The 15,772-nt window shown below is 48.9% G+C and overlaps 1 protein-coding gene across 21 annotated transcripts in view; it reads left to right on the top strand.

The window, feature by feature from the left end:
* The window catches only part of MAP7D3 (MAP7 domain containing 3), a 1,121,308-nt gene that overhangs the window by 239,558 nt on the left and 865,978 nt on the right, over positions 1-15,772 (top strand). For all 21 annotated transcript variants that reach the window (XM_085607948.1, XM_085607945.1, XM_085607942.1 and 18 more), the window contains one exon: positions 10,661-10,775. In XM_085607948.1, coding sequence (XP_085464074.1) covers positions 10,661-10,775 — 115 coding nt within the window. The remainder of the gene's footprint in view (positions 1-10,660; positions 10,776-15,772) is intronic.

Here is a 15,772-nt window from a genome sequence, read left to right as displayed (position 1 = left end):
CTAGTGGTATCTACAGGTAGGAAACGCTCCAATTCTCAGGCGTCAGGCGAAGCACCACCACCTGACAAAGAGTCCAAGCTCCTAGACGCGTCAGGGAAGCGCACTGTGTCACAAGCCGCCAACATATGGCGTATCGCCAACACGCAAGCGCTATTTTTTTTAATTTATTTTTTTTTTGTTGAAAAACCTTTATTGACATTTCAATCATTAACAAGTATGGGCCTACAACCCCCCGGGGCCGGCCGCTAAGCAATCAGAGCAATAAGAGCCAATGTAAACACAGGCGGCACCTCGGAGAGCAGAATCTTCATTCCAATATAGTCCGGCCAGTGAGCCACGCAGGTAGGACACCAGGAGAAAAAGGGTTTTTCATTTTATAATGAAACAAGACAGTAGGATCAGGTGCCAAACAATTTCCCAACAACGATAAGGGGCAAGAATAATAGACGTAAGCAATAAGCAGCAATCTATTGGATCAATGGCGCAAACACGGGAAATTCCGGATGGGGAAGAATATCAAAAACAGTTGCGCCTGCAGGCCCCGGTACCTAACGCCCAGAGAACACCCCGGAAACTGTGGCACACATGAAGAGGCGACGATTCACAACAAAGGAGGTGTACCGTGCTGATCCCAGAAAAGAAAAAACAAGAAGAAGCGGAGAAGAAAAAGGAGGCCATGGAAAAAGAGATAAAGACTAAAGAGTCCCCTCCCCCAACCCCCCACCCTGCACCTCTGCAAATGAGTATGCCCCCCCCCCCCCCCCCAGCAGTGTGCCTGTCGCCCTGGAACTAGACCCGAAATATAGAAGAAACAGGGAAAAAGGAGTAAGAAAGAACCCGGGGGGGTGGAGAAAGTATAATAAACTGGAGGAGGGCCTTCAAAACATACCCCCGGCTTCTCCCTCCCGCACGGTGAAGTCTCCCCACAGCAAACAATAAGCAGCACCAAATCGACCATATCAAAAAAAAAAAAAAGGGGGAATGGGGAGCATTATGCACCAACTATGCTAATAACCATGAGAGTACGCAACCATGAGTCCGCCCGTCTACTGGATGACCACCCCCGAAGGATCAGCCTCATCCTTGACCACTCTTTGCAATTCTGCCCATGCCTACCCCTCGACCCAGCACCATGTCCGATGTTCCAGGGTAAAGGAGTTTCCAAAAACAACCGGGAAGCGACGCACACAGGTGGGGTGGAAGTCTCTGAGTGCCAACACAGTCCGCATCATGGAGGGACGTCTTTCCCAGTGCTGCCCCAGGATCTGCACTGCACACAAGGTCCAGGAAGGCTGAATCAGCCAAAGTAGACAAACGTTGCTGGAATTGTCCCTGGGTCGCCGGAGGCCGTGCACGGGACAAGGCCACCACCTTCCACTCAGGTCCAATACCTCCGGAACAGATCAAACCCTCAGTTAGCCGATCACACGGTAGCATACTGTCCGGAGTGTCCGGCTGTGCACTAATCGCAGGGGTGGCCGCGACATTATCCTCCTGTGTGCAGTGTGGGAAGCCCCTGTGTACCTGTGGACCAGCATGCCGCCACTGTCCCAACGCTGATGCCACACCATCGAGCTTACTCCCCAAGACCCCGGCGCCACGAGCCAAGGAGAAATGAAGGGCACCAAGGGCCTCTAGGAGGTCGCCGTACCCCAGCACAGCTCTCTGCGATCGCTCCGCCACACTCCCAAAAGTCACACACTCCCAATCCTGCTGCGACCCAGTGGACAGGATGGTAGGCTGCATAGCAACAAGATGGCCGCCGGGAAGGCCCGACTCGTATTGGGGCCGGGACCCAGGGACAAGCGCCTCGAGGTCCACGTCGCTGAAGACAGGGGTCTGGGGGCAGGCACAAATTCAGCCGTTGCGTGGTCACGGGCAACAGTCGTCCCCGCCACAGACCAGCTCCCGCGAAAAGCCGGGAGCAGCCCGCAAGGATCAGGGCGAGCTAGGGGCGGCGTCCGGGCAGCTCACCGTCAAAGGCAGGGGCAAGCACCGAAGAATCTGAGAGTTGCACCCCCGGGCATGTCCTCGGTCCGCTACGCTTAGCAGTGGGAGCGCCTACGTCAAAATGCAGGCCGAGGGCAGCACCGCTCCGGTGGACCGACTCCACCCAGTCACCACAGGCCGCTGTTGTTAAACTGCCACCCGGCCAAGGCGTCCACTCGAGGTCCCGGCTCCGGGGCTGCACGGGCCGCAAAGTTCAACTGCAGATTTCTCCGGCGGTACGGCAGCCAGAAACCTCGGAGTCACACGATCGGTTGCCACTCTCATTCACAAACACGATCTCATAGCGCAGACTGAGGATCTCGTGCAGGATATCCGTGCGGGATGCGGAGGTTCACGGAGCCGGGAATCTACGCTGCCGTCCCGGTCGCCATCTTGGCTCCTCCTCCACGCAAGCGCTATTGGCCAGATACGACAGGGCACATTACTATGAGTTAGAGACCATCATGCACCATCTCCCTGAAAAATATAAGAACAGGGCCAATGAATTGATCCAAGAGGGAAAACTAATAACTAATACCTCTATTCGCTGTGCCCTAGATGCAGCAGATACAGCCTCCAGGGCTGTAAACACCAGTGTCCTTCTACGTCGCCATGCCTGGCTCAGAGTTTCAGGTTTTAAACCTGAGGTACAAGCCTCTATATTAAATCACCCATTCGACCAAGGTAATCTATTTGGCCCAAAAGTTGACGAAGCCCTCGAAAAGATGAAAAAAGATACTGACACGGCGAAATCCATGGGAGCCCTACAGTCACACACTCCTAGGCGCTCCTTTCGCCGCTCTTCCTTTCGAGGCACGGGCAGAGGCTACTCCTTGGATACTGCATCCACGTCCTACAAATCCCCTCCTCAATCTACCTTCACAAAGGGTTATCAAAGGGGCGGATACAGAGGAAATAATAACAAGGCCAGAGGCAAGACAAATACGCCCGCTCTGCCACACCTACTACCCAATGACTTTCCCCCACTCCCTCTAGACCATTCCACTCCGGTCGGGGGCAGAATACAACATTTCCTTCACGTCTGGGAGACAATCACCTCAGACAGATGGGTGACACAAATTATTCAGTCAGGGTATTGCTTAGAACTAACATCTGCCCCCCCAAACATTCCACCCAGGCACCACCCTATGTCTCAAGAACATACTGCACTGCTAAAACAGGAGGTGATCTCCCTCCTGCAAAAAGGAGCCATAGAGCAGGTCCCCATAAATCAGCAAAATTTAGGGGTCTACTCCCTGTACTTTCTGATTCCAAAGACCGACGAGACTCTACGACCTATCCTAGATCTCCGGCCTCTAAACACTTACATACATTCGGACCATTTTCACATGGTAACCCTTCAACAGGTTCTCCCACTTCTTTCCCAGAACGATTTTCTCACCACTCTGGACTTGAAAGACGCATACTTTCATATTCCAGTACACCAGTCTCACAGAAAGTACCTCAGATTTGTGGTGGACGGGCAACATTACCAGTTCAAGGTGCTCCCGTTCGGGGTAACAACAGCACCAAGGGTTTTCACCAAGGGTTTTCACCAAGTGCCTAGCAGTAGTGGCTGCCCATCTCAGAAGACAGCACATTCACGTCTTCCCGTATCTGGACGACTGGCTAATAAAAGCCACGTTCTACGATCAATGTGTGCAACACACCGGCGCTACAGTCCAACTACTCCATCAGCTAGGTTTCACGGTGAACCATCAAAAATCCCACCTGGTACCATCACACACGAAACAATACCTTGGTGCCACCATAGACACCTCAAAAGCCATAGCCTATCCCAATCCTGCCAGGATAGCAAAGATACAGGCTCTGCGTCAAAAATTCTTATCAACACTCTCTCCCAGCAAGAGTGTTTATGCAACTGATAGGGATGATGGCCTCTTGCATCTTCATAGCGCCCCATGCAAGACTCCAAATGCGTCCGCTCCAGGAGTGCTTAGCGTGCCAGTGGAACCAGGCCCAGGGACAACTGGCAGATCTGGTGTTGGTAGACAGTCGCACCCATCACTCTCTGCAGTGGTGGAACACCTCAAACCTTTCCAGAGGTCGACCGTTCCTGGACCCGGTCCCACAAATAATCCTAACAACAGACGCATCGCTCTCCGGCTGGGGAGCTCATCTGTTACATCTCACAGCACAGGGCACATGGACGCCACAACAGAAGTTACTCCACATCTTTCATCTGGAGTTACTTGCAATCTTCCTCGCCCTAAAATCCTTCCAGACGCAGATTTCAGGCAAGGCAGTCCTCATTCGCACAGACAACATGACTGCCATGTACTACATTCAAAAGCAGGGGGGCACACACTCTCCACAGCTCTCTGTTAGCTCAGAGCATATGGAGATGGGCAATTCCACAAAAATTCTTTCTCCTGGCCCAACACGTCCCAGGAGTCCAAAACACTGTGGCAGATCTTCTCAGCAGACAGACGCAGCAGATCCACGAGTGGGAACTTCACCCACAAGTTCTTCACCCGTTCTTTCAGAAGTGGGGGCATCCACACATAGACCTATTCGCCACCCACGAAAACAAAAAATGCCCAAGCTTCGCCGCCAGATATCCACACCCATTGTCCAAAGGCAATGCGATATGGATGAACTGGTCAAACAAATATTCATACGCTTTTCCACCTCTCCCACTAATTCCATTAGTTGTGCGAAAGCTACAACAGCATTCCCTAACACTGATCCTAGTAGCTCCAACATGGGCCAGACAACCGTGGTACACCACACTGCTGGAACTCTCAGTAGTACCACACCAAAAGCTACACCTCTCACCATGCCTCCTAACCCAGAACCATGGAGAGATCAGGCACCCGGACCCAGCTCAGCTCAACCTTGCGATCTGGCTCCTGAGGTCCTAGAATTCGGATACCTTAACCTTCCCCCTGATTGCATGAATATTATCAGGGAAGCTAGATGCCCTACTACTAGGGCATGCTATGCGGTAAAGTGGAAAAGATTTGTTGTTTACTGCCACAACAACACAATCAATCCTTTAAATGTGTCCATACAGCACATCATATGTTATTTACTCCACCTACAAAGGTGTAACCTAGCATATACTTCCATTAGGTTACACCTCGCTGCCATTGCTGCTTACTTACAGAACAGGCAACACCTATCACTTTTCAGAGTGCCTGCCATCAAAGCCTTCATGGATGGCCTCAAAAGAGTAATTCCATCCAGAGTACCACCCTCACCTGTCTGGAATTTAAATATAGTTCTCACACGGTTAATGGGACCCCCTTTCGAACCATTATATAAATGTGAGCTCCAATTTCTCACATGGAAAACAGCTTTTCTAGTGGCCATCACTTCCCTCAGAAGGGTTAGTGAAATACAAGCACTCACTATACAGGAACCTTTTCTCCAAATGCATCAGAACAAGGTTGTACTCCGCACCAACCCAAAATTTCTACCCAAAGTCATTTCTCCATTCCATCTAAACCAGTCGGTAGAATTACCAGTCTTTTTCTCACAACCTCAAACCGTTGCAGAAAGAGCGTTACACACACTGGATGTTAAAAGGGCTCTACTTTACTACATCCAACGTACACAACCTTTCAGAAAAAACAAACAGCTATTTGTCTCCTTCTCTCCACCACATAAAGGCAACCCTATTTCTAAATCAGGCATAGCTAGGTGGATTGTAAAATGCATACAGATTTGCTACCACAAAGCAAAGCGAACACTATCGTTTCCCCCTAAAGCCCACTCTACAAGAAAGATAGGGGCTTCTATGGCCTTTCTAGGAAATATACCACTAGATGACATATGCAAAGCAGCCACATGGTCAACACCACACACTTTCACAAAACATTACTGTGTAGATGTGCAAACCAAGCAACAAGCTAGTGTGGGCCAGGCTGTACTAAAAACACTGTTCCAAACAACTGCAACGGATGCCGGTGGTCGCCGCTAGGGTTGGGTACTGCTATATAATCTATGCACAGTGTATAATCTGCACCTCCTATGCCTCGAACGGAATATGCTACTTACCAGTGTGCATCTGTTCTTGGCATGTAGAGCTGCAGATCTATACACGCCCACCCGCCTCCCCGGCTACCTGTATCCGTCCCAGTCTTATTTAGATACAACACACATGGGTTTCTTTACTGTTTCCACTACGCTCCATCTTTCCCTGCTGGCGAAAAACAATCTGAGGATGGAGCCGAAGCCCATGCGCAATACGAACCAAGGGAGGAGTCACCAAACTCGTGACTTCCAAAGACTTTCCAAGAGGAAAAACAAACTGCAAACATCCGGGCCCAACACCAGATGGCGATCTATGCACAGTGTATAGATCTGCAGCTCTACATGCCAAGAACAGATGCACACTGGTAAGTAGCATATTCCTTACTCTACATGTCGCCTACTAATCCGGCATGACACAGAGACAATTACCCTTATAGTTGCTTCAACCTCCATTACTCTGGTAGACATTTTATGAAAGTCTGCCCTGATCAAGGAGAGTTCCATAGAGATTGATCCTATACTCGAAGCCAGGGAGGCATGCACGTTATTTAGGGCAATCATAATGTCTTGGATCGTGATCTGTGGGTTCAGGCTGGGTCTTAGTGTAAGCATACTTTTCAAGTTTCACTTGCTGTATACCTCGCTGGCCCCTGCCTCCCATCGTAGCCAGTCTTGGGCCACAGTTTTCGGATTAGGATAGGACCGGGGTTGTACTCCCCGCTGCCTGTGTGCTGTTGGGGTACACGCGACCTGTCTGGTTTCCCGCCCCCTGATCTGTCGTTGTGCTTGTGGATAGCCAAGTGGCTATGCAGCCCTGGGGAGGAAGCTTCCCCGTTTAATCGTGTGTCGCAGCCGCCTCTTTGGCGTTGGGAATCTGGCTGAGTGTTTGATGCACACAGAAGTTGTGGGGCCTGAGGGGGTATAGAGCTCGCCTTGGTGTCGTTAACTGCTTCGCTGCGGCCGGAATTCCACGTGTGCGCAGATCGGACGGCCCCCGGCCGTCTGACGCATGGAAGAGGTTAAAGAGCCACTATTGTAACCTGCCCACTCGACCTAGTCGTTCGCTTTCATGACTACTAAGCCTCCTGCGAGCATTTTGTAAAAGAGGGGGGCTCCACCTGCTGCTTCGCTAGTTGCCCCCACCAGGCCCAACCGTGATGCCAGTAAAGCTGGGTGGAAGGGGGAAGACAATCCACGATCCCCTTGGGAGCCCGCAGGATACTCCGGGGCTGCAAAGTCGGGCCGGGACTCGCCAAGTATTCAGCGTTCTTGAACAGGCAATATTCTGCCCGGCCGCGAGCAGTCTTTCCCACTGTCCCTCATTTAACGTATCGCCGCGGTGTGGCCGTCTGCTGCATGTCTGCCGCTGGGGCTCTCTCGCACCCATCAGTGCTATGCTGGTCCGGCTGGGAAAGTCCTGTGGTCTCGGCCTCAGCTTGGTCGTCGGACTTCGTCCGTGGTGCGGGTCTCGCCTGCATTTACTTTCTTCGCCAAGGCTTCTGCCCCCCAAGCAGTTTCTACCAGCGTTGTTCGCTGCTTCTGCCTTGGCGGGTCTCTGTCAGGGAATCTCTGTTGCCATGGGCGTGCGCTATTCCGCTCTCAGTGGGACGTCGCCACACTCGCCGCGGTCGGGCACGAGCAAACTCCAGCCCTGGCTCTGACTAGGAGTACAGGCCGCACCTCTTCTCTTCAGTGTCGTTTCCCCGGCATGCACTGGACGGGGTTCCAACTGAGCGCATCGGATACCCCGCTGTTTCCAATTGATAGCCCACTGCTTAAGAAAGGTTTATGCTACCGGATTATGAGGCGGATCGCCTGGGAAGCTGGCTGGACGACGGAGCCTCCTTAGGCCGCGTCCATTTTCATCGGCTGATAGCCACGCAACCCCCCCCCCCCCCTTGTCATCTTTGGGGTTCACAACCAAAATGCCGAAGTTGCACCTGACTCCTTGGAATCTACCACTGTTTTGTGCCTTCTTTCCCGATAAAGTGACTCCAGGACATTCAGGCTATGATCCTGATCTTTTAGCCTCAGTCTGTGATTTCAACCAGGTCGACTTTGAGGCTGCTGGGACTGATGGCCTCCTGCTGGTTGAGCAAGCCATGTGGCATATGTGGACTCTGAAGTGGGATCTGCAGTCCGAGTGGGCCCAACATCAAGGAACCTCTCCGACCACGTTCAGATTTGGGAGGAGACTAACAGATCTGCAGTGATGGATGCTAGTCCGTGATTGGGTCAGCAGCAGTCCCCTCTCTCTTCCCCATCCAGAACTGACAGTGGTGACCAATGCAAAGCTACTGGGTTGGGGCGGTCATCTGGGAGTGATCGAGATCAGAGGCATGTGGTCTCCGGCGGAGTCCTGGATCCACAGTAATCTTCTGGAGATTAGGTCCATGTGCTTGGCATTAACAGCCTTCCTGCCATCCATCAATGGGAGGCTGGTACATGTGCTCATAGACAACACCATCATGAGGTACTGCAACAAACAGGGTGGGGTGGAGTCACAAACCTTGTGCCAGGAGACATTGAGCATCTGCAAATGGCTGGACCACTAAGAAATTTCCCTGGTGGTGAAACACAGCAGGCAACACCTCGTGAATCACACATGGCAGTTACACCAGAAGGTGCCGCAATGAATCTTCCATGAATAGGAAGAAGCTTAGCTTTATCTGTTCGACACTGCCAAAAACGTGCAGTGTCCTCACTTTTGCGTGTTGGAGTTTCCAAGGAGTCTATCGCTCGGAGAGACATTCAGTCTTGAGTAGAACTCAGGACTTCTATATGTCTATCTGCCGATACCACTGCTGACCCAAGTTTTCAAAAAGATCAGGACTGACTGGGTCTAAGTCAATCAAGTGGCTCTGGATTGGGCACATCAAGTGTGGTATCCAGAACTTCTGGGCTTGAGCATATATCCTCCGATCAGGCTGCCCATCCAGGAGAACCTGCTGTCATAGCAGCAGGGGAAGGTTCTGCACAAGCCTTCGCACTCTCCAACTTAATTCTTGGAGATTGAGCGCTGACAGCTGAACACCTTCGATCTTCTTCCGGAGGGGATTAATGTCATCTTAGAAGCCAGGTGTCTGTCAACTGTATACACCAGTTGTTGGAACAAATTTGTGATTTTGGTGCAGCACACTCCAGATTGGACCCCCTTCAGGTTCAGTTATCTAATGTTCTTTCATTTGTTCCGTCTCTTTCCCAGCAAGACTTTTCGGTGGACACAGTTAAAGGTTATCTTTCGGCCCTCTTGGACTTCGTACGATTGCCAGATCAGCTCGGTATGTGCAAGGGCTACTGCATATTTTTCCTCCTTTCCTGTTGTCATATTTCAATGGGACCTTATTCTAGTCCTGGCTTATTTGATGTTTACTTCACAGCTGTCCTTTAGGGCTCCTTCCTATTAAATTTATGTTCTTTATCGCCATCACCTCGATGTGTGAGTGAGTCTCAGGCTCTTTGTGTCAATTCACCATACACGTCCTTCTTCCCAGACAAACTGGTTCCGTGCACTCTGGCATCGTTCCTGCCAAAAGTTGCAATGCTGTTTCATGTTGGTCAAAACGTCACTCTGCCAGCGTTTTATGCTCCACCTCACATCTTTAAGAGTCCATCACTTGAACACCCAGAAAAAGCTTAGCTTCTACATGGATCGTACCACCAGATGGCCCATCAGCTCTTTTTAGAGGTCTCTAGAGCGAAAAAAGGCAAGGCAGTGGAGAAGAGAACCATCTCCAGATTGGGCTTTGCATTAAGATCTTCTACCAATTTTCTAAAGAGCAGCCCCAGAAGCACTCTGTGATCATTCCACCAGGTCCAAAGCTTCTACCACTGCATTGGCACATGAATTCCCTGTTCTGAACATTTGCTAGGTGGCCACATAGACTTACCTCCATACGTTTTTACAAAGCACTATTGCCTGGACAGTCTGGTTCGCTGAGAGGGCCATTTTGCCCAGTCGGTCTTGCAGAACTCTCTGGTTTTCCGATTCACAGACCCACCTCCGAATAAGTGTTGCTTTGGTATCTATTCTAATGGTGAGGAACCTTAGGCTAGAAGTCTCTATTAGGAGAGCAAGTTAATTGCCTTCTATAACGTTCTTTCCTGTAGAGTCTCTATCCAGCCACAGATTCCTCAGTGACCCTTCACTCCTTCCTGTTCAGTGACTGAACTCTATTGATTAATTAGATCCCAAGTCCAGGAATTGAGACACTGTCTACCAATATGCTTTTGGGTCTCTGCTTCTGGTGGTGCAGAAAGTCTTGAAATAAATGAACTACAGCTCATGGGAGTGGTCCTTATATAGGCCCCACACATCTTTTCTGGAGCAGAACAGCATCAGTGCGGATCCACAAGGCGCTGCCTTCCGGCGCACAGAGGTACTGCTGAAAATGTTTCCAAATTCAGTCCGACAAATGGGGAATATTCAAAAGGTGAGGATTCTGCAGCTAGTTAATCTCTACCAGAAAAAGTGGTAACTTGTTCATTAGAACTAATCCAGTTCAACCATGTATAAAGGGGGAGCTCGGGCACTTTCCTCCTAGTTAGCTGCACAGAGTTTTATAGCCTGCAATAATATAGGATACAATAAAACATGAAAAATCTGAGATAACCATGCAGAAAAGTCATATTTCGTACACTATGTTTTAACACAAAGGTTCTATTCTAACAGGAACGCAGTGAAGCAGTACTTCGTCGTACTTTGGAGCGCAGCCAGCGTCTGGAACAAAGACAGAAGAGGTGGTCTTGGGGAGGGGCCTCGCCCACTGATGCGGACAGCCAGACCGGTAATTGTGAACACTAGTGTATTAGAGCAGTTAAAATACTGTTTTGTTGTGTGGAAGTGCCCATTATTTGTGCATGCTCATTTTGTGAGGAAGTAACGTGTATGTTGTTGGTTATTTCGTGAAGCTCAGTTGCTGACTGAAAATATTAGTCTATTTTGAACTAATGCTCAGGGGCTGCATTTGCTATTTTATTAAATTAATTGCATGGCTTCCACAAAGTCTTAATAATGGTAAAGCAGAGCCCACAAAGACTACACAGTATATGTCAGAAGGAGAGAATGGGGAGGCCCTGTTAAGGGGGAAAAGTAATTTTGAGGGTCCTTCTAAATGCCAAGTGGTTCTCAATTTTCTTGACCTGAAAGGGAAGGATATTCCAGACACTAGCTTCTGAAAGAACCCCGTCCTTTGCATGTTCTCTTGATCGCTTAGATGCATAACAGGGGCATCTTATGAGACCGCAAAGATCGTGATGGAGTACAAATACAGAGGTGATTTGGTATTTCAGATCGCACATACCATAGAAAGGTTGCCAGTTCAGGCACAGACTCCCCTCAGCAGCCAACCAGTGTGATCTTCTTTATCTGTCGAGACATTGTCAAATTTACAGAGATTACACACTGTCCTGGATGCAAAGTTCTTCACTCGCTATATGGTGTCTTTAGGATAAGTCTGTAAGCCAATGTACAGACCTATTACACTAATCACGTCCGGAGAGGATCCACAAGGTGGCAGTGATCTATGATGATACATTTCCTATTAAGAAAGGGGGAATTATTCCTGTGAAAGCAAAGCAGAAGTTCACTACTGTGATGACTTGTACTTCTTGTGAACCCTTCTGGTCCAGTAGCCCTCCCAAAGACTTTGCTTTTGTAGCAGGTGTCAGGGGCTTCCATTCATGCTGGCCTCAGTGTTTTGTGCCAGTGTTCATTGTGACCTCAATGAACATTCAGCTTCAGAACATTTTGACACATCCAAGGATGAGTGGCCCTCAAACATTTCCTTAAGCTCCGTGGCAACATAGCAGTATGCTTTTTCAGTCTGATGGCAAGCTCAGTGGCCATCAGCATAATACAAGACCCTGTAGCTCAAAAATATAATCAGGTTTGAAAGTAGATTGACATGTATATTAAAAAGAGTGGAGCTGTGTAGCAACCCTCACAAAACATCTGACTTGGTTGACCAGAAAGGGAGAAGCCCAAGAATCTGGAAATGCCTTACCAGAAAAAAGCAACAACTTCAACCCTGTGCAATCTCTTCCTAGGAGCTGTATTAAAATCACATTTCCACTATATTAAAAGCAGGAGGGAGCTTCAGCAGCACCAGTTCTGCTGTAGCTCCAGCATCAAGAATGTACTTTGTGCCATGCAGGGCACTGATTCAGTACTATGGCCGGGATGGAGAAGCATCTGCAATGGAACGAGAAATTTGGACTCCTCAATTAAGCCATGACAGTTGCTTATCAAACAACCTTTCTTGTATTTACCTAGCACACAGAGACAAGTAATAAATGTCATCTGGGTATAGGCCCATCTTTTTCAGTAGCCGGGAAGCCACTTCAGCTCCCAATGGTGAGGTACCACTCTGAGACACAAAATGTGCTGATGAGCAGTCAGACTGTTTTGATATTCCTTCTTGCGATAGCCCAGAGGACAGCCACAGGGCAAGGTTCAGCTGGGAGCCAGACTTAGGATGAAGGACCCAATTTCCTTCTCAGTGGTAAGAAAGATGGATGCCCAGGGTGGGCCTGACCAAACCTTCCATGCTGGATGCATAGGGATTTCTCCAGACTGTTTGTTGCATTTGATACTCGCACATATCCATCCTTCCTTTGGGATGACCGGGAGTTGCAAGCCAATTGCAGAAGGCTTGAGCTAAAAGCATCTGCTAGAAAGCAAGTTGGTTTCACAATTGATTTCAAGTTTGAGAATAGTAAATCTAAGAACGTGTGATATGATTGGCATCATAGCCCTTTTATAGTATTACATTTCTTTGGGCAGTTTTTGTGCCTCAGAATGAGATCTCAACGATTCATGCCTAGGCTGTAGTTTAATAAAGCAGTCAGTTTGTTAACCAGCCAGTCTGAGGTTTCGCTGTTCTTACTGTGAGGTTTTTATGGCAGTCAGTTTGTTCTCAATAACCATGCAATAGTTGGCATAGAAGTTGGCAACCATAATACTGGCATTGTCTGTATTATACTTTGCATCCAGAGAAGTGTTGTTACACTTGAGAGCATGTTGAAAGTATATTTTTCCCAAAGATGGAGGGTGGACTGCTCATTTTAGACTTTGATGGCTTCGCTGGTGGGATTTTCACTTCAACTGAGTTAAATAATTGTCAGTGCGGCCCAATGAAACAACCAGACACCAAATTATGCGTGGTGCAAACCAAATGGACTCCACTTTGATGAGGGCTAGCAATCGGCTACAACAAACGTTCTCTTCCAGGGGATCCTCATCAACAGTCATAAGCAATAAATATTCCTGCCCATGTGCGGGGTCCCCGGAAATAATAAATATATATGAAAAACATATATATATATATATATATATATATATATATATATATATATATATATATATATATATATATATATATATATATATATATATATATATATAATTTTTCCATACCAATGCAGCCCACATATATTAGGCTAAACAATGTAATAACAAATCACTGTTTTTATAAACACATAATGAATATATAGACCACAGGAGGGCAAGTGACACTTGAACTTTTTTTGATGAGTAAGACTCATGAAAAACTGCAAAACAGCAGACATTGTTAGCCTACAGGCTGCATTGTAAACCAATAACATAGAAAATGAAAGCAATTGTACAAAAAACTGGCACCGTGCCTTTAAGGCAGCCATGACCCATAGCTTCCCATCATGCCTCAGGGGTGACAGGTCAGTTGTTCTTTCCGGCTTCTTCAGTCAGGACCCTGGAATTCACAGCTCTAACTTTTTTACTTTTTTGTTAGAAAATTGTTCTCAAAATCTACTTTTCTACTCTTCACTCGACGTCTTTTTAGCCTTAGAGTGAAGTACTATCTTTTTTGAGACAGGAAAAGCTTTATTTTCTGTCAGAATGCCTTCTCTTTTCGACCCATGCTCTTCCTGTGACAAAAAGAAGGCTAGGACTGACACACATTCGGTGTGTTTTCTCTGCCTCCCTGACTCTCACGAGACCTATCAGCATTGTGAAAAACAGTCCAGGAGAACCATCAAGGACAGGGAGTGTATGGGCTTTCTGAAAGAGGTAGGTCTCCAGTGAGACAGAAGAAAAAGAGAGCTCGATCGATTTCGAGAAGCAAGATTCCACTCTGCTTGCCGTCGGGTTCGGCGTCGAACTTACCAGTGGCGAAGAAAGTAATGTTGAAGTTTTCGACGGTGCAGGCTCACAGCTCGACTTCAAAACCAAAGACCGTCTCAACGTCAAGTCAAGTATCGGAACATCCGTTAACGTCAACCCGGCGACGTTCAACGTCTAGGAACAGATCTCCGCTGGCATTGTAGGAACGTTCGGCGTCGAGACATGCTGCTCCGTCGGCGACCTCTCGCAGGCGATAGACGTCGAAGCACAGGTCTTCATCTGCCCCCTCGCGCAGGCGGTCGGCATCGAGGCAAACGACTCCGCACGTCGAATCACGGACACTCTTTGATGCCGAAGCAAAAGTCTCTGTCATCGCATTCCCAGAGGCGATAGACATCCAGACAAAAGACCCTTCTGTTGTCACCCAGGTGATCGACGTTGAAGCAGAAAACTTCATCTTACTCTCATAAGTCAATGTCGAGACATGGGTCGCAGACGAAAAGACGTTCAGCGGTGAGCCACAGGTCCCCGCCGGCGTCTTCTTGTGTTCATCCGACGTCGAGGCACAGGACTCCGTCGGCGTCGCCACACAGGCATTCGACATCGAGACTATCACTGCCTCCAGACAAGAGATGATCGACGTAGACTCTCAGATCTTGATCGACGTCGAGGCACAGATCTCTTTCAGTGACCATTTCGTCCTCCCCTTCACCGGCACCGAGGGCAGAATCTCCAGCACTGGGTCATACGTAGTCTCTTTGTTCAAAGTCGAGACACTACACGTCAAGACATTCTTGCCATTTGGCGGCGATCCATCGTTCTGTCTCAAGACTCATCGGTTTCATCCTCAGGCTCACCGGAGGTGGCTATCTCAACATCAAGCAGTCTAGCTCCTTCTCCAGTGCGATCTCGCGCAGCTGTATCTCCTGCACGGGAGGAAAGGCAAAAGACTCCATCAGTTCATCTATCTCCTAGATGGATGCTACCCCTGCATCACGGGCAGAAAGGTCAAGCAAAGGGAGAGCAGGACTATTCAAACCCTTTGCATGGGTCTCCGTTGACCCAGCTGGTGCAAGCACCGAATCTCCACCCTACTGCTTCTCCAAGGGGTCGAGAGCGCACTCATACTCCTGCATCCTCCTCCAGAAGAACATCCAGGTCTAGACAACACAGGAGAAGGCACAGATCTCCGACAACTTCGCCCTTTTGCACTCGTTTTTCGAAGAGGGATTACTCACCGACTTTAACTGACAGTCCTCGGTCGAGGATCTCTCCGGTGAGTGACGACAGTACTTTTCAGCACATTCTGGCCAGAGGGGCAAATAAGTTGAACATTGTTATGCCCACTCAACAGTCGTCATCCTCTGTGATATTTGAAATGCTGCAGCAGAAAGCAGCTTCCAGACCACTGTTGCCCTTGGTACCGGGCCTACTTCAACCAGTTATGGAGGTCTTCCTGACGCCTGCAACACTCAAAACGGCGCAAGCGAGGATTTTAAAGAAGTATGGACCCCCACAGGGGGATCCTTTGTTCCTCAGATCTGATCCTCCCCCTGACTCAGTGATTATAGTGGCTGCAAAAAAGACCCATGCGGTGGCCTCTTCATCATCTGTCGCGCCGAATAAGGACAGCAGGGCACAGGATTCAGGGGGCAAGGTGGTCTGTGGCACGTCAGCCTCCAT

This window comes from Triturus cristatus, chromosome 5_2, assembly GCF_964204655.1.
Source record: "Triturus cristatus chromosome 5_2, aTriCri1.1, whole genome shotgun sequence".
NCBI classification, from domain to species: Eukaryota; Metazoa; Chordata; class Amphibia; order Caudata; family Salamandridae; genus Triturus; species Triturus cristatus.
Note: the sequence above shows the minus strand (reverse complement) of the source record. Positions and strands in the feature narration are given on the sequence as shown.